General features: G+C 43.4%; 1 protein-coding gene across 1 annotated transcript in view; it reads left to right on the forward strand.

Moving 5' to 3' along the window:
• LOXHD1 (lipoxygenase homology PLAT domains 1) overlaps nucleotides 1-18,181 on the forward strand; it is a 160,378-nt gene that overhangs the window by 126,617 nt on the left and 15,580 nt on the right. The window contains exons 36-37 of the mRNA XM_080371525.1: nucleotides 5,413-5,590; nucleotides 11,070-11,255. Coding sequence (XP_080227651.1) covers nucleotides 5,413-5,590; nucleotides 11,070-11,255 — 364 coding nt within the window. The remainder of the gene's footprint in view (nucleotides 1-5,412; nucleotides 5,591-11,069; nucleotides 11,256-18,181) is intronic.

The raw sequence follows: 18,181 nt of genomic DNA on the forward strand, positions 1-18,181 counted from the left end.
AGCAGGTAACACCTTCCCACCTTCCTGTCGCCAGCTCTGTCCAGTCGTTCCAACACCTGAGCCTGCTGGAGTGTCCCACCCAGAGCAAGGCTTTCCGAGGGATGTGGGCAAAGAGGACCCTCGTTTGGACCCATTGGTAGGGCTTATAGCCCTCTTATAGCCCTGCAGAAGCAACAGGCGGCCCATGCATGTGACTTTGAGACCAGAATTTTAGAAGTTTCTGAAAATGGTACCACGGTTTCTGTTTTTCTTAAAGAAACAGAGCATGGGAGGATCTTCTGACTCTAGTGATATGTAGAGAACTTTATTTATTAGTTTTCTTTTCCACCTTCCCTGCGAAGGTAAACATAGCATTTGCATTTGCAGGCAGAGGGCGAGGACAGGAGCGCTGTGGAAGGGGGGAGGAAGGATTTGTGTTCTGTGATTTGTATTCCAGCCTTGAAAACTTATGTAGCCTGGTGTGACATGAAAACTGATCTGAGCCCATTTCCATTTCTGTCAAAAGTGCATATTAAAACTGCATAATGAAATACTTGTGGGGGTAGTGCTAAACTCTCAGACAGATGGTTCACAGTTAGTGCTAACTAGCACAGTGAAATGAGAAGCTAGATTAAGCCATCAACCCCGTAATTAACCATTTGTTGCTCCATTTATCTCCAGGATATTCTCAGTTTTCTTGTTCTATTAAAATAACAATAAATGATCCTTTAATTCTCTTTGGTCTTTTTGTAAACTGGTGCTAGTCATAATTTATACTGCTTTTAGTTTACCAGAAATAGAAATGCATAAATACCAATTAAAATGCATGAATTATCGGTGATGTTGTACACAGCCGAAAGATTAAATTTACAAGCAGGGAAGTAGTCTTTTTTTTTTTTTTTTTTTCTTTTTTCTGTCTAAATAAAATACATTGAAATTTCATTCAGAATCTCAGCGAGGTAATGAACTTGGTGCCAAAGACTCAAACTGCACCAAAAGATAAGTTTTAATTACTGATACCTAATCCTCTAGAGGGAACAAAATTTGATTAGTGATGTGTCTGGCCAGAATTAATATTATTGATTGTTGTGGTGCACAGAAAGAGGTGTCAAAAACTCCCTGAAGCTGAGCAAAGCTTTCCGATCTCACCATTGCTGGGAGAGACATCAAGAATGGATATTTGACTCTGATTTAATGCTGATTCTCTTGTTCTTCTGCGTCAAGCTACCATGACACTTCTTTGTGTTTCTGAAAAATCTGAGAATAGAATCATAGAATTATTACATACTTTGGGTCAGAAGGGACCTTCAAAGTCCCTCCAGTCCAGCCCCCTGCCATGGGCAGGGACACCTTCAGCTGGATCAGGTTGCTCAGAGCCCCGTCCAGCCTGGCCTTGCATGGGGCATCTACAGCTTCTCTGTGCAACCTGTTCCAGTGTTTCACCACCCTCATTGTAAAAAAAAATGTGACTTTTAATCAGGAAACTTATCTAAATGCATGCTTTGGAAACCTCCCCTGGGATAGCCAGTTCCTCAGTCCACATGATGATTTCACCTGCTGCCCAGTGTCTTAGACATGGAGTTGAAAAGCTGGAAATAAGAAGGGATGAAAGCTGTCTGAGTGAAACAATACAAATTGTGAGACTGTTGAATTCTGTAGAGTTGCTTCCCTCAGAATTTTAATGTTACTTTGTGCTGTCAAAGCCAGGCAGATAAGAAGCTGCCTTAATGAAGCACTAATTGCGTTGCATTCAAACGTCACAAATAATCCTGGATGTGGGACTCGATCTTTATTCAATTCTTTTTTCTTTATATAAAGAAGATTAAGAAAATTTGAGACAATTCATTATATAGCTAAAGCTGGTGTTATTCTTTGCAACAGAGCAAAGTCTTTTTGTTTTACAGTCAGAGGATCCTGTTTTTAAGCAAAGACTAATGACATGAAACAGACCTGCGTAAAAACCTGTGGTCGAGGCTTTAAAGATGAGTTCCAGGATCTGTGTATGTTGGTGTCAGTGGGTTGTGAGCCCCTGCGAAGTGAGTTTTACACTGCAGCTGGAAGAAAGCTGGGTAGAGGTTAATCAAATGATTGGGCATGTCAAACCTTTCTGTGGCAGCATACAGTGCACAACTAGTTTTAAGTTGCTCATTTAAAGTTCCTGTCAGCTATGGTATTTGCTCAGCTATGAAGAAAATTATCAACATTTTATTTATACGCACTGATCCTGCTTTTTTTTTTCCTAGTTTGTAGGTGTTCTACAGCCCAGTTAAAATCCATGTATAATTAGGGATAAAGTTTGAGCTTAAAAGCACAGAGGATGTCCAGCTCTAAGTATCCTAAAAAGTAATTTAGTTAAAGTTTTAGGTATCCTAAAAAATAGTTCAGATGCAATGTAAAGTAGTAGTCTCATTGCCAAACAGTAGCTAATTTTTCTGAGGAACAACCAGAAAATAAAAATAGTCTCAGCTCAGATCCCTAAGATGACTTTCTTGACCCTCATGGTCGAAATCAAAATCCTGCATCGTCCTCCACGCATGCAACACCCACAAACATCCCTTTGCAGGATGGGATTCATTTTGTGCTATTTTACTCATTGAAAGAGAGAGGTGCAGCTCTTCTAGGCCTCCTCTGTAGTCAGTAGAGAGAGGGAGATCTGGGAGTGGAGATGCCTTGAGCGGCTCTTTACCTGCCCCTGGCTTGGGTGGGATGCACTGCTTCCCCGGTGGTACCCAGCTCTGACCACTGGCCGTAGGGAGAGCTGCCACCGTGCGCTTGGGCTGGATGCCTGGTGTTTAGGCAGCGCATGCTAGGGAAGGTAGGCAAGTACCCCCGTCGTGACTGAGCAACCAGCCTGCCACAGGTTTCCTGCTGCCTCCACATCCCTTGCTGTGATCTCCCTGAGCAAGCAAACCTTGTGAAATGATTCTTTTTCTCCTGCCTGCTGCCCTCTGGAGCAGCATCCCCAAACAAGGTAGCAGAGGCTGCTCACTCTGTCTGTACTAACTTCTTACATGAAGCTGCGTATGGGTGAAATCACTCATCCTGGGTGAGGGGCTGGGGATGGAAAGAGAAAGCATTTTGCTCCAGCTGTTTTAGTGGCCAGACAGTTTTTCCTAGACAGCATCTGGAGCGTTGGGCGTGGGCTGGCTATTTGTGAGAGGTCTCATCTCTCTGTCTGTGAGTGCACTCCAGCTGGCAACTCTAATCTGCCTCTACCCTCCGCTGCTTTCCTGACATTTCCCTGCAAGCTTGCTCAGGACATTTTGCTACTAACAGTGTCACTGTCATTCCTGAGCAGGGCAGAGGTAGAGGTGGCTGAACCTTTTCCTGCATAGAGTTATGCACCAAGGGGGAAAAAAGGCATTTCAGGCAACCTGACATTAATCATGATTCAAATTTGCAAATTTTAGCCAAAGACAGGTTTCTCGTTTGAACTCCTAAGAGGATATAGACATCATTCACACGTCCTTGAGACAGGAGAATTCCTTCTGGTCTGTGTCCCAGCAGAGCGGGCACCACCTGGGGTGGTGGGGACTGACTCCTGCTTGGTTCAAAGCAAGGATTCAATTCAAGATCTCTTGACTCATAAAACAGTTTTTTGACTACAAATAGTGTCACCAGCTGTGAATACGCAGCTTTTTAGAAAAGTGGGACAGCTTGAACAACCCAAAATGTCCTCTACCTCTGTGATGAAGGTGCTGTGTTACATATCCCTGTTTAGCATCAGGCAGTGAGAAAACCCCAGACGAGTGTCCTACCCATAGAACTGTACAAAGTGTACAAATAGCACGACTGCTGCTTCAGCTTTGGTGTAGCTACTGCCCTCTTTAAAATAATTTTTTAGAATCTGAAGCAATGTTCTTCTTTTGAACTGCTAAAGGCTCTGGCAAAGCTTGGTTGGGGTCAGCAGGAGGCCATGGACTGGGACACATGCAGTTTGAGGACAGAATTTGAGTAGGTTTTATCTCAAGATAAGTTTTATAAGTTTCTTAGGCTGATATATGAGTGCAGCAGAAGGTCACTAAGATAGTCAAGGGGCTGAAGCATATGGCACGCTAGGGAAGGCTGAGGTAAACAGAGTTTTTAAGCCTTGAGAAGAAAAGGTTCAGGGGGAACCTAATCACAGTCTTCTGCTGCTTAAAGGAAGCTTACAGAGACCATCGATCCGGTCTCTTCTCAGAGGTGAACACTGAAAAGGCATGAGGCAATGGACACGAGTTGGCCACAAGGCAAATCCTGATCGGATATAAGGACAACAACTTCTCCAATGAGAGTGATGCAACCCTGGGACGGGGACCCAGAGTTCTGGGGGAATCTCCACCCTTCAAGATTTTCAAACCACAATTGGATATGGCCTTGCAGTTAGCCATGCTTGGAGGAGGAGGTGGGATTAGACACCTCCAGGTGTCCCTTTTAACTTCTCATTTTCCATGAATCCATGATTCATTTCTTCCTAATACCATGTCACACTTCTCAGACGTCTGGGCTCATGTTTCCATGGCCTTTGCAGAGATATGCCTTGCAAGACATTGCTTGCTGATGCACTGCTACACTGGGGTGTGGTCTCTGTTTTGGTTAGATTATAACACAAACGGAAATTTGCAGCCCTGCCTCCTCCCTTCCCTTCAGCTCCACCAATTTAGCGAGAATTTACTGCGAAGTTTTTACTGTAGGCCAGTATAACACCTTTCTCCCAGTGGACCTATGGTCCACTGAGCCCACGTTGAACAGGACCCATAAAGATGGGCATTTTATTAGGCTTTTGTTAGAGTATCTCATGTCTTGTTCTAAATAGGTTCCTATTCTGCTCTTATCACCGCAGCATCTGAGCTCCTTCCCGTGACACATTAGACAGTGTGACTAATATCTGTTGCATACTGTTTGTTCTGTCACCTTTTCCCAGAGGGAGAAGTGCGTGAAACATTAAGTTTTGCTGGCCTAATTTTATCTTCTGCATTGGTGTAACTTGTTTGTGCTGGGTTTACATTATCTCTACAACCATTGCTGAGTGTTTGCACAAAGGAGGCAGGTGGAGGAAAGATACTGTGAACTTCAAGGAGAGGTAGGGAGGTTTTTGATAACTCTCTGCTACTTCTCCTTTGGAATGAATTCCATACTGGAAAGGTCTGGCTCTCTTAAAGATAAGCTTTGTCCATAACTTATATCAGAGGAGCAAATTTCTTCCCATGCTTTACCTCTCGTGTGAAAAAGTCCAGTATTATGAACACTACTTCTCAGAACAAGTCACCACAGCAAATATCGCCCCTAGGAGAGAGCTCTTTATCCCAGAAAAGCTCAGTGCTTTGGCCTCATGAGCCATGACAAAGTTCCACAGATGTCCTGCAACTCTGCACTTTCTAAGTTTAATCTTTGCCCTCATTCAAACAGCAGCTGAAACTTAGCTGAAGTTTTTTTCCCTTTGGCTCTTCACAGATCATCCTGAGGAACCTGACTAATCAAGAAGTGGCCATGTTTACCTACGGTGAATGGCTGTCGAAGGTGAAAAATGCCAAGGGCAGTCTTGAGTGTGAGATGCCAGCTATCATAGATGACGAGCAGATGATGGAGGACACGACGTACACTCTTCAGGTTAAAACCAGTGATGTTGGAGGTTCGTCCATGGTGGATATTTTATTACTTTTCTATTATGGAGTTAGATTTTTAGCAATGGAAAAATCTCCCTTTTAATTTGAAATTCTGTTAAAAAAAAAGCATAATTTAGCCCTACCAAGCTGGAACACTGCCATTTTGGCTGGCTGTTCATCATGACAGGTGGGATTCATCCTCGTCTGAACTCTGGGCATGAAATATTTAGACACAAGGCCTAGATATGACTGCTCCCTGCTTTCTCTGAAGACACCTTAACAGAAGCTATTGCCAGACCGTGTTGCAATGGTCAAGAGCTCCGTTTCTCTTTTTGGTCAGGTCAGACCCATCCACTTAGGATGGATAAAAAGGTTATGGTCCAAGCTGGTGGGCTCAGCGCTATCTGCTTTGCCCAAAGAAGACAGCAATAATTCACTCTTCAAGGTGTTTTGAGACCATTTATCTCAGGCTGTGAAAAACCATCCCTAAATGCACACCAGATAAAAGAGGTGGAACAGAGTATAAAGAAAGCTGCAGTGCTTCAAGAGCCAAGAAATGGGATTTTATGTCATTTCCTGGGATCACTGCCTCTTTCCATGAGAACTTCTGTCAAGCTGCTGAATGAAAGCTGCAGCCACGTAGAAGCTGCCTGGTGCCAAAATGGGGCGAGCTAGACATTAGCTTGCAGACACCTTGTACGAAAGGTTGACCCTCAGAGGGAATTCTGCCACACCAGTACACATAATCACCTTCTGATCTCTACCTGTCTTTCTTTTTTTTTTTTCTTCCCCTCCCCCCATCCCGATTTACCAGTGGTAATTTATGCAGCTTGTGAGGTTTGATCTGAGAATATCAAAATTCCCCTGGCAGAGTGTCTTCGTGCCACCTCACCATTTTTTATCTATCTGCTCTGCCTGCTGCTTGTCTGAAAAACACGTTGTGAAATACAAAAAACAAAAGAAGGAGAGGAAGATTTGTTTATGTATCTGGCATCCATCTGGTATAATGGTAGATCTTTTGGTGACCTTTATGTGAAATCCAGCCCTAACTTGGAAAGTCGATGGAAATAGAACTGAGAAGAGAACAGAAGATGACAGCAACAGCAGACAGATCTGCCCTTCCCATCAAATGAAGACTGACGGGTATTAATGATGAAACTTTTTATTTCATTATGAACAGTGACAACCAGTAGGAAAGAGAGGATTACAGAGAGGTTTCAGAGAGTCTGTTTATGATTAGATCACACAGCGCACTGACATAATGCTAAACTTTATCCAGCTCATCTGAAGAGGGTACAAGTCATGAACCATCTCCCCTCTTTGATCATTATGTATTCCACAATTTCTCCTGGCTGGACCAATTCAGGAAGGAAGACTTTTTATCCTTGACTGTTAGTTTGAACACACTGTATCATCTTCTGCCACAGTGACATTGTCCAATGTTTTTATTTCTAGGTATAAAGTTTTTCTTTGCAATAGCTTTCAATTTTCCAGTGCATCAGAGGTATTGAGGGGAAAAAAAAAAAAAAAAAAAAAAAAAAATTCATCCCAGCTATTTGTCACTCTTCAAAAAATTATACTTCTGGTCTTAGTTCCTTCTAGTCTAGACTGCCTCTGGTCAATTAATCCAGGAGAGGAATCTTAGTCAGTGGTCTGGATCATCCTCTGGAGGATCTCTCCCAGTTCCTCTTCATCAGATTCAGACAGAGCCAGCACAATTAAGTTAGGCTAGATGGTTAAAGTTAGGGAAAATGAATCCCACAAAAATTGTCCTGTAGCCAACTGGAAAGCATCAGCCATTGCCTCCTCACCATACACACAGATTTAACAACACTCTCATCCTAGTTTTTCCTCAAAGAAACCTTTGAGCCACAGTTTGGCCTTCCAGAAGTCATTCCACTTGGATGCTCATGTAACATACAGAGGTTGCATCAGGGAAAGACTCCTCTCCTGCAAAGGTCAAATCTCCTCTCTTTCAAATGTCAAATCCAGAGGCCACCAGAAGTACCTCCGATGGCAGCTCTCAGAGTGCATATAGAAAAGGGGAGAAGAGCTTGTTACGGCAGGCACATGCCAAGTCCGACGGGTAACCTTTGGTTAAAACCAAAACCTTGATCTACTTTTGATCTTATAAAAGAAGTAAAGCACGATCTCATTTTCTTCAAGGTTTGATCACAGACACAGCTGCAACAGAACCAGGCAACCTGATGGTTCTTTCTGTGGCTCAAAAATGTCCTCATTGGTTCATCTATATTTATGCAGACTTTCTGTATTCTGTATGCAGGCGTCAGATACATGGTAATGCAATAAAGATGGAGAAAGAATAAATACTGCTTTCTTGTTTTTCAAGCATTAATGAAGCAGAAGGTTTTTATCTCCACTGTTACAAGATTAATTAGTATGTTGTCATTTCAGCTACAGCCTACAAATTACATAATTTAGGACAGTTGGTGTCAGTTCCTAGTGCCTTATCCAAGACCCTGTTAAGTCAAAACAAGGTCATTCTTTGGCCTTGGAAGGCTGTGACTCAAGCCCACAGTTTGTTTAAAAATTATGCAGTTGTTCAACAAAAATCATAAAATCATAGACACTTTTGTTGGAAGGGGCCTCTGGGGGTTATTTCATCCATCTTCCTGCTCAAAAGACTATTGCCAGCACTAGGTCACGTCAGCCATCAGCTAAGACACTGCCCAGCCGAGTCTTGAAGACCTCCAGGGATAGTGATGCCACCACCTCCCCAGGCAACTGATCCAGACCTGTTCTGTTATCATAAGAAACAGTTTTTTTTCCTGATGCCCAGACTGAACCTCCTTAGCAACTTGTGATTGTGGCTTCTTGGGGTACGGTCTGATATCTCCACAGTACATGACCCTGTCGTTATCACTGTCCCCCCCCATCAAGGGGTCCTTGTTCACCTGCCCCAGCTCATATCCCTTGGCTTCTCAACGTTGTGTGCCCAGCTCCTGTCCATCTTGGCAACCATCTTCTGAGCCCTCCTCGGTGTCTCAACATGACCCAAGAATTCAAACTGGCAGCATTGTCCAAGTATGGGCTTCTCAGTGTTGAGCAAAGGAGATAAGACCTTCCCTTCAGCTTCTGGCCCTGCTCCTCCTGACGTAGCCCAATATACCATCTGCATTGAACACGAAGATGTTGCTGTTAGCTCAGATTCAACCTGAATATGAATGTTACTGTTGTAATCTTTGGGTCTTCTTCAACTCCCCAGCATGAACACATGCAGGGTTTATTCCACCTCAGATGCTGAATTTTGCATTTCTCCTTCCTGAACTTCATGGGATTTCTGCTTGCCTGGTCTTCAAGTTTCACAAGGTCCATCTGGTTTGGAATTCTGCTGTTCAGCATGTCAGCCACTCCCCCAAATTTAACGTTAGCTGGAAATCTGTTGAGGATGTGCTCTGTCATTGCTTAGGCTGTTGATGATGAAGTTCAGGGCTGCAGACCCCAGCATTGACCCATATTTGCACTCATTGCCAGTTGAGGCTTCTGCAACCACAGCACCTTCACCTCTTCATCGGTCAAATCGGTTACAGTTCCTAAATGTACCTGACAGTTTCCTGGAATTAAAACCAACAATAACAGCAACAAAAATCAGGGACCCAAACAGGTGAAACGTACATTGATTCAGCAATTTCTGTTCTTTTCTTTCCCATCTCCTGCTAATTGCTTCTGAGGGAAACGTCACGGCATGAGGCCTTCATCAGCTTCTTCCTGCGGGGAAGGTTTTGCTAAGAAACAGATGGTTCTGTGCTTTTTGAGACCTTGCATTAATTGGGAGCCTGCTCCTTGTAAGGAAATGGGCTTCAGTTTGCTTTGTTCCTCACCTCAGCAAGCTTTAGGGTCATAAAAGGTACGGCCAGATGAACTGCCTGAATCCCTGATGCTTTCTCTTCCTTAAGCCCTTCCTAGGGAACTGCTGAAAATCAGCCTTGGTTTAACACAGGCAATTTTTCACATAAACACGACATGTTCCTTTGCCTTTTCTATATATGACTCTTTCTCCATATTTTTTTTTGGGGGGGGTGTGGAGGGGTGGGTGGGTGTTTCAGTCCTTCTATAAGAAGAATTGTGATTTCTTCCTGATTTCTGTATTCAAATAATTATCCTAAAGCAGTGGTAGCTTTCTCAAAAAGTTTTTAGCCCACCCCCCACCCCTCAATTTGTTTCTCCATTGTGTTGTGAATGGAGCTGTGGGAAATACCGTTCATGTGGCCTAAAGTGAATTTACGACACCCTTGTGTAAGAAAAGGCTTGGCAGGTGGTTAAAGATTTCAAAGTAGGGCTATCTAACTGAGGGCAGCAGATGCTGAGTGTCTTTGTAAGACAGATTTGGGTATGATGATCTCATTTTCATTTTCCAAAATGTAAGGGCTTTGGTTCTGACACAGCAATGAATATCTGCCCGCATGGAATCAAATCAAATCTTTCTATGAATCTGCTTTTTTATTATGGCATCAAAAATAAAAAGCAATAATTTTGGTCAAATTATAAGTAGTGCCAGGTAAAAGTGTTGTAACACTTTCAGCTAAAATGTTCATAAGGACACTGTGGGTGATGGTTTGGTCTTGAACTCTCCAAAAGTCAGGAAAATTGACAGCATGGCTATTTTCTGCAGCAAAGTATGGACAGTAGTGGGCATATGGAATACAATATCAAGTAACAAAGATCAACTTACAAATTAATTTTTTCATAATGTGTACATAAGGTGGGAGCTGGTGGGGCAAACTGTTGCATGAGAAAATGGGACTTTTTCCTTTAAATGCAGCATGGAAAGTATTTTGAGAAATATGAATATCGAAGAAAGACCTTTGGGAGGGAAAGGGGGTCACAAGATGCCATAGTGGTTTGGTTGACAATCTCCACTTTGCTTTCAGATCCCTGTGCCGTACAACACAGGGAAAGCAGCATGAGACAGAGCCCAGGGACACATCCTGGGTGCCACAGGACAGCTTGGAGGAGGTTGTGGGACTGCAGAAGACCACAGTGTGGAAAAGGGACTGTGGCCCAGTGGGAAGCCCAGGCCAATGTGCACTAATACTTTGTAGCTAGAAAAGTTAAAATATGTTCTTTTAATGCTCTTGCACAGATTGCTGGGTAAGTCTTTTCCTAAGCTACCTTGGAAAAATGGGAGTCACGACACTGGCAGCCTCCGCAAAGCGCTGCTGTGCACAGTGCTCCGTTAGGAGCAGATATTCCTGCTTCCCACTAGTACTGCTGGCCTCACAGTCACCGTACCTTGAATGCAAGGGCGAAACGCAGCTGTATTTTGGGGACAGGCTGGAAGGGCTGGTGTGCTAGCTACCATGGGGTGTTCTCCCTGCAGAATTCTGCGCTGAAATTCATGGCCTGTGCCCAGAGAAACCTGAGCATCACTGCAGCCTCTCCCAGCCTGCCTTTGCTGCCTCCATTTCCATGCCACTGGAGGCTGGGGGTCACCCCTGTATATCAGGCTAGCTTCTGATGATGTGCTGTGCTCTTTCCTTCCAGGAGCAGGCACCGATGCCAACGTATCCTTGATCCTGTTTGGGGAGAATGGGGACAGCGGGACCCTGGCTCTGAAGGAGTCCAACAAGTCTAACAAGTTTGAGAGGAACCAGATGGATGAATTCAGCTTCTCGGACATGCTGAGCCTGGGAGATCTCTGCAAAGTGCGGATCTGGCACGACAACAAAGGTCAGGGCAGTGACTGGGGGTGGGCGGGTGGAAGAGGTCAGGCCAACATTTTCACTCGAGGAAAGGCATCCTGATCCATGGACACAGGGCAGGCTGAGGGCACTGTTGGCAGCTCTGCCACAGGCTGCATCATCTCAAGGGTTTTACGTGGATCTGGTGTCCCAGCTCACCTGTCTAGACATACCCCCTTCACGCAGGACACCGTGTTTTCCCTGCAAGCTGGTGTAGCATCAGCTCCAGTGTGGCCCCAGCTTCAGCCTGAGCTTATAGCCACCGCTGCATGTGGCTGCATGCAGGATGATAGCTCCTCCAAAGCACAGCCACCCAGCCGGTTATCCCAACACTCCAGCTCCATTAATGCAATAACTTTTTCACAGGCCAGTATGGCACTTTCCTAGCAATTTAATGCTATCCCCCTGACACTGACACATGGGGTAATGCAGGCTGGCATAACATAGTGAGCTGTAGAAGACAGGAATAAAGATCTGTGTCTGTCTTTATTAAAATCACTACCTCAGCCAGTGAGTGTGCGGTGCCCTGCAAAGAGAGATTCTGACATTTCCCTGCTGCCGGACACCCTAAGTGGTTTCACAAACAGCAGAGCAGCACTCAGTACCACTGTCACAGTCATTTGTGTTGTTATCCAGGCACCAAGCAGCATCTTGTAATAAATGCGTCACTCCCCCTGCTGTGATGACATCTTATCCCATCTCCATCTAAAAGAGATGATCTTGCGCTGACAATGACTTGATGGCTACTGGCTGGCCATCGCTGCAGCCCAAGGGTGATGCTTGATGGCACTAGTTAGATAGACCCACCCGCATCAGTATTAACAAGGCAGTTTGGACAGTAGTGTTTGTCAAAGTCCTGGGAGGATTGGCAGCAGCACGACCCAGCCTTTACATGGTTTTACTGGGACTGATGGTTTATGGCTTGGCTGGGGTTATATGTCAGCACGGACACATGCTGGCCATTGTCTCCTTGACTTCTCCAAGTTGTGGCAGATGGGGAAGGCTGCATCTCATGCAATATTAATAAAAGACGTTACCTCTGGGTCAGAGTCTCCCATTGGAAGTTTGCCTACTTATTTTTATTAAAAAAAAAAAAAAAAAGAAAAAAGGAAAAATCTTACTGTAGCCCTTGCCTGTTGTGAAATATGGGAAATACAACCATTCACCTAGTACAGTCATTTATTCCCAGCCACTGAGAGCTTTGGGTTTGTATTTATCACTCCCAAAACACAGGACAATTTAGTTGATTAACCTCTGTAAGTATCATATTATATAGATGGTGCTGAGCACAGTAAGGGAGATGCTTTTAGCTGGTATTAGTTGCCAAAAAAACTTATTTTTTGAATCTACAGTTCGGATGCAGAGATGGAAAGGGCTATCAGAATACCCAGTAGAGTTGTAGTTAATCTGATAATAGATTATCTGTTAATTAATAGATAATAGATAGTTAATACATATAATATTATTGTATTGTATACACTATATATTATATTACATCTAGTATATACAGTATATAATATATAATATAACATATAAACCATAATATATTACATAGTAATATGTAAAATAAAATAGTTAATAGTTGATCTGATAATAGAGTTGATCTGCTGTTGGCAAGGGTGGTTCAGATGTTCTTTTGAGAGCAGCAAGGAATCAACATGGACTTGCAGATTCATTTTCAGATATATTACCATCTAAGATGTCTACAAGAAGAACATTTTCCTCAAGCATTGTGGCTTCCCAGTGATCGGTCATGCAAACAGAATGAAATACACCCACCAGATGAGAGCTGATCCTTAGGGCGCAGCCACGCGAACAGGCTGGAGTGTAGGAAAATGAGAACTGGATCGGGGTCAGTCAAGCCTGGCAGCCGTTTCCAACAGCAGCAGCATTGGATGCCTGAGGAAGAGGAGGAACTGAGTGAGCGTGTGTAATCTTCCCCCAGTCCTCTGCATCTTACTATATGTAGCTCAGGGCATCTCCTGACGTGAGTACTATTCTTGTCCATAAGTGAAATTTCTCATTTAAGTGCTGGTCCAGACTCTACAGGAGGCATTTAGCACCCACAGCATCCCATGGGTCCGCTCTGTGCTGCATGACAGGACAAGCAAATCCCCATTAATCCAGGCAGGTTTGCTGCCTTTTCCTTCTTGCACAAGTAATCATGGTTCACCTTCCCCATGCCACTGATGATGCTGATACAGACTGGGGAGTTACCACCTTGCAGCTGAGTTATGGTAATGGCTATCTACATGCTCTTCGTTAGTGACAAAGTGACAGAGTTTAGCCTTAGGCTAAGCAGTAAATAGGCTCAATTAGTTTAAATTTGCTGTGGGCTAAAAGTATGTACCCAGATAGACACCATAGGTCAGCTAAAATAGTAAACCATGTGTCCAGAACCTGAAATATTAATACACATAGCAACCTTATATTCTCATTCCTTATTTCCCTCGTACACTGGTTTGCGTTTATAAGTAAGAGTTAATAAGGCTTTATGAGACCTCACTGGCTGCAGGGTTAAGCCTTGGACAAACAACACATTCAGGTTTTGTTCAGCAAAAATGTACTTGTTTTTCCTCCCAGAAAGAAGGACAACTGTAGTTTAAATCAGAACATATGCTGCCTTCATTGTTCCTGCATTAGTCATGTGAAAGGCATATCCTATCTAAAACTTCACACAACGCAGCATGACAGTTTGTTGGGTGGGTAGAGTATTTATTACTGCTGGGATCCCAAGCTGTAGCTCTCCTTTGCATATATACTTGCTTTCTATATAATTTATATAAATTGGCTGTGCCACTGGTTAGAAATTCCTGGCTCCATTTTTTTTGGAAAAGAATAGTGGGGTCAGGGATCAAGGGTCGTGTATGGTTTTTGTCAGATGCTTGGGGAACTTCGGGTACTGAGGAAAAATGTGCTTGTATTTACCATTCAGGCATCAGATGTTCATCGTTCTTTCCTTTTTTTTTTTTTTTTTCTTTTTTGGACTAAACGGTTCCCTGCCAATGGTCTATGGAAGACTCAGTCTCACACTGGTCTACCCCGTTGCTCATCTTCAAATCACAGACACTGTCCTTGCCTTCTCTGGAAAAGCATGTCAGTTTTATGGTCCCACTTTGAATGACATTTTCCCCACAAAAACTGCTGAGTAACACCTCTGTAGGAAATATAAAGGAGGAATGAAGCCCCCATCTAATTCCTCTGACTTCAGTAAAATTGATTAGGGAAGAAGATGGTGCTCATACTTCACAATACCATGTCAAGGAACTTATTCCTCAGTTTTTTAGGTGTTTAGAGCTCACCAGCGAGAATCTGGTAACAATTAATTGCTGTGAATGAATTTAGTTTTAAGTTTTGCTCCATGCCTTTTTATCTTTCCCCTATTTAGTTTGAGATACTGATGTTCGACCCAATATATTTAGACTCTCTGAGCAAATTTAATCGTTTCCAGACTCCCCATCTCCTGATCTCAGATAGGCACAATGTATTTCCTCATATCTCAGTTCATTTCTTCTACATTTATGCAAGATCAGTATCTGTAGGGCTGGAGAAATGCTGGCTTTCTAAATATAGGCCTAATTTTTTTTTTCTCCCGTTTAAGGGCTAAATCACCATTCTGGAAGAATGGCTTAAAGTTTCTCAGTATCTTCAGCAATGGAATTATTTACCCAGAAAAAGCTTATTTCCCCTCCCCACCCACCCCCCACCCCTTCTTTTTTTGTTGCCTTTTTCTCCTTGCAACAAGGAGATATGTGGAATCTGGATTTAGCTGCTTCATCTGCCCAAGCAGATTTGAACCCCGATGATAAGCAGTCTTTCTGAAGTCATTAATCTCAGCTTCTTATCTCGGTTGCCATCAGCCAAGGGGAGCCAGGAAGAGTCTAATTATGGATAAAACAGACTTTTCTGTGTTATTACAGGAGCAAAGACTGAGGTAAATAACAAGGTTACGCAGCCCAACTTCTTCTTTGCCTCAACAGGGCCCTCTTCTCAATTACACCAACTGCTACGACGTTGTCTAATTGAGTTTTAAGCAGGCTAACTGCCCCAGTGACTCCTTTTGGCTGGCTCTTCCAATGGAGAAAGTATCTTATCCCCCTTTCTTGATCTAGACCCAAGTCAAAAACATCAGCATACCCTTGTTTTTCTTTTTCTTCTTCTGGAGGAACTACCTTTTTAAGGAGCAGTATCTTGGATCTTATCTTGAATTGCCCAGACCTTAAGCCCACAGCACAAGGCTTTTCCAGAGAGATGTTTCTGCAACTCATGGACATGATTCCAAAGCTTTTGGGCACCTGTAGGCCATAAATTATTAGAACAAACCTAAAGATCTGCCTTTTTAGCCCTTTGTAAGGATATGCTCAGCTCTCAGACTTGAGAAGGGTGTTTTTAAACCCTCTTCTCAGCGCTTGACTGCTGCCTCATAAACTCTGTCAATACACATGGTGGATTTGTTGAATAGTTTCTGCTTTAAATAAAAAGTGAGAGGAAGAGAAATGAGTGTGCAGAACTGCCCAAGGAGAGGAGAGTCCATCATCTCCCCCTGTTCTGTTGATGGCTCTGTACAGAAGAAGACAATGTCAACTCCTGATTCTTTCTGGATGGATTGGAGTCAACACCTTAGACAAGGCAGAAATGGGCATGCACGCTGCAGACCGGTGTAGCACACCAGCAACCATACTATGGCTGCTTAGTCCTTCAGATTGCCCAAATCTGGCTTCAGCCCCTCGAGAGACCCCAGTACTGACCCCCAGGGCCCTCCTCACATGCCATGCGCCTTCCTCTCTCTTCTACGGTGGGTGTTTTCCTTATGCTCAACAGTCCTATCACAAAGATGTGCTACAGGCATCACGGCACAAGCAGACGGCACTGCAAAGATCTCACAGCCCAGAAATGACATAAAGTAGGAGAAAAAAAAAAAAAAAACAACCAAAAATGAAGTGAGCAAATAAAACAGCAAGCTTGGAGAGAAGCAGAAGACTTCAGCGTTGACCTTGCACAGTCATGTATATCTTCCCAATCTGTAACTGCAGAACCCTTCACCACAGAGTGGAAAGAGCCCAAAAGGCCAGATATAGCTGTAGAATTAGCAATTCTGCAAAAGCTTATTTTCTACAAGGTTTCTTTGCTCCTCTTGGGAACAAATTATCCTGCATCCTTGTTAAATTCTTTTGCATCAAGTATGCCTCAATAAAACACAAAACACACTTCAATTGCAAGAATATCAGCTGAGAAACTGCTAAATCTTCTCTCTGAGCTGTTAAGTGTAGTAGTTTCTATGCAATATGTGGGGTGCTTTTTTGTCTGAGAGTCATTTATGGGTGGGTTTGACCTGAGTCAAATCTTGGACTGAACAAGTTGCATGGACAACAGTGTGTGAGGGGCAGGGGACCTATTTTCTAAAACTCTCCCAAGTGTTAAGCTTTTGCTTTGTCAAAGGTTGTGAGAGGTTTTGCATTGCCTGTCTGTTCTGATGAGAAATGTTGTGGTGTGAACTAACATGATCCTAAAGGAAAGTTATACAAAATGTATCTATTTTTAATCTACCGCTGGCTTGCTGAATGACCTTGTGTAAATCACATCCCTGTACTTCATTTTCAATTATGTAAATTAGGGATAAAAATTATTCACCTTCTTAAAGTGTTTTGCAATGTACTGATGCCAAGATATGTGCTACAATTTTAACACCTCACAATTAATGCTCCCTTTCTAGCGATCTGATGCTGCTATCAAAACTCCCACCCCTTTCTGTCTCGTGTGGTGGGGTTTAGGGATGAGTGGTCATCTAACCAGGCAGGGGATAAATAATGTCAGAGGACACAAGGCTGGTGAACTGCCTTTGCAATGGTCATTGCTCTACGTTTCAGAAAATGTGACAATTAAAAAAAAAAAAAGTGATTAGGGGGTGAGCAGTGCTGTTTGATTGTTGTGAATGGCTGGACAGCAGCAATTCTTCACTGGCCCCTGAGCAGTCAATGTCCCAAGCAGGATTTTTCTTTTACTCCTGTGGGAACATAAGCACCAGTAATGACAACTATTATCCTTGATTGGGCATCAACTGCTTGCAAAAAACATGAGCCAAAGCATATTTGCTACAGAAAGGCAAGAAATAGAGAGGAACAGTGCTAGATATGGGTACAAATTGTGGAGGCAGTTTAACTTCCATGGACATGTGTGTATCCAGGGCTGGATGTAGTTCTGTCAGCAAGAATTTAATCCCACCAGCTCTCGCTTTGCGAGGAATGGTTAATACTCACTAAAGCAAGGTCAGGAGACAGGTGCCTGGTGAGTGGTGAACCCACCAGACCCAGTTCATCCTCATTCTTTTTCTCCCATGTTTCTGCATGTGTCCGAATAGCTTAAAATTTAAGGGTTGAATCTTCACGCTGGGGCAAGCGGTGAGTTTTCCCAAGAGGGGCAAAGGAAAATTCTGGTGCTGCAAGTTGGGATTTTGGTTAAATGAAGCAGTAACGTCATTATTCATGTTACATCTACTGCTTCTAAAGTCAGACTCGATTGCACTAATCACTGCAGATGTGGATGACAAAGAGCTTACCATCCAACCTGTCCAACATCAGGCAAGCACAGACTGTGAGCATCGCCTGGGAAAAAGACAGGATGGTCCTGTGAAGGCTTTCATATATATCAAATACAGAGGGTCCTGGCCCAGCATCACCCAGTTGTCAGCTTGGGCCCTTTTGGAAAGGAGGATAAATGGAATAAATAACTGCTCTTTTGGCTAAGGGTACTTGGGGAAAAGAATACATTTCCCTACATGACACCGTATTATGCAGAGTCAAGCAAGCAAAGTGATTCTGTTTTCCCCAAAGCTCTTCTCCTCCTCTAATTACATTTGAGATGTTTTGCATGCTATTGAAAATGCCGCTTCCAGCTGCGGACCATTAAGGAGCCTAC

This window comes from Falco punctatus (assembly GCF_963210335.1).
Source record: "Falco punctatus genome assembly, chromosome: Z".
Taxonomy (NCBI): domain Eukaryota; kingdom Metazoa; phylum Chordata; class Aves; order Falconiformes; family Falconidae; genus Falco; species Falco punctatus.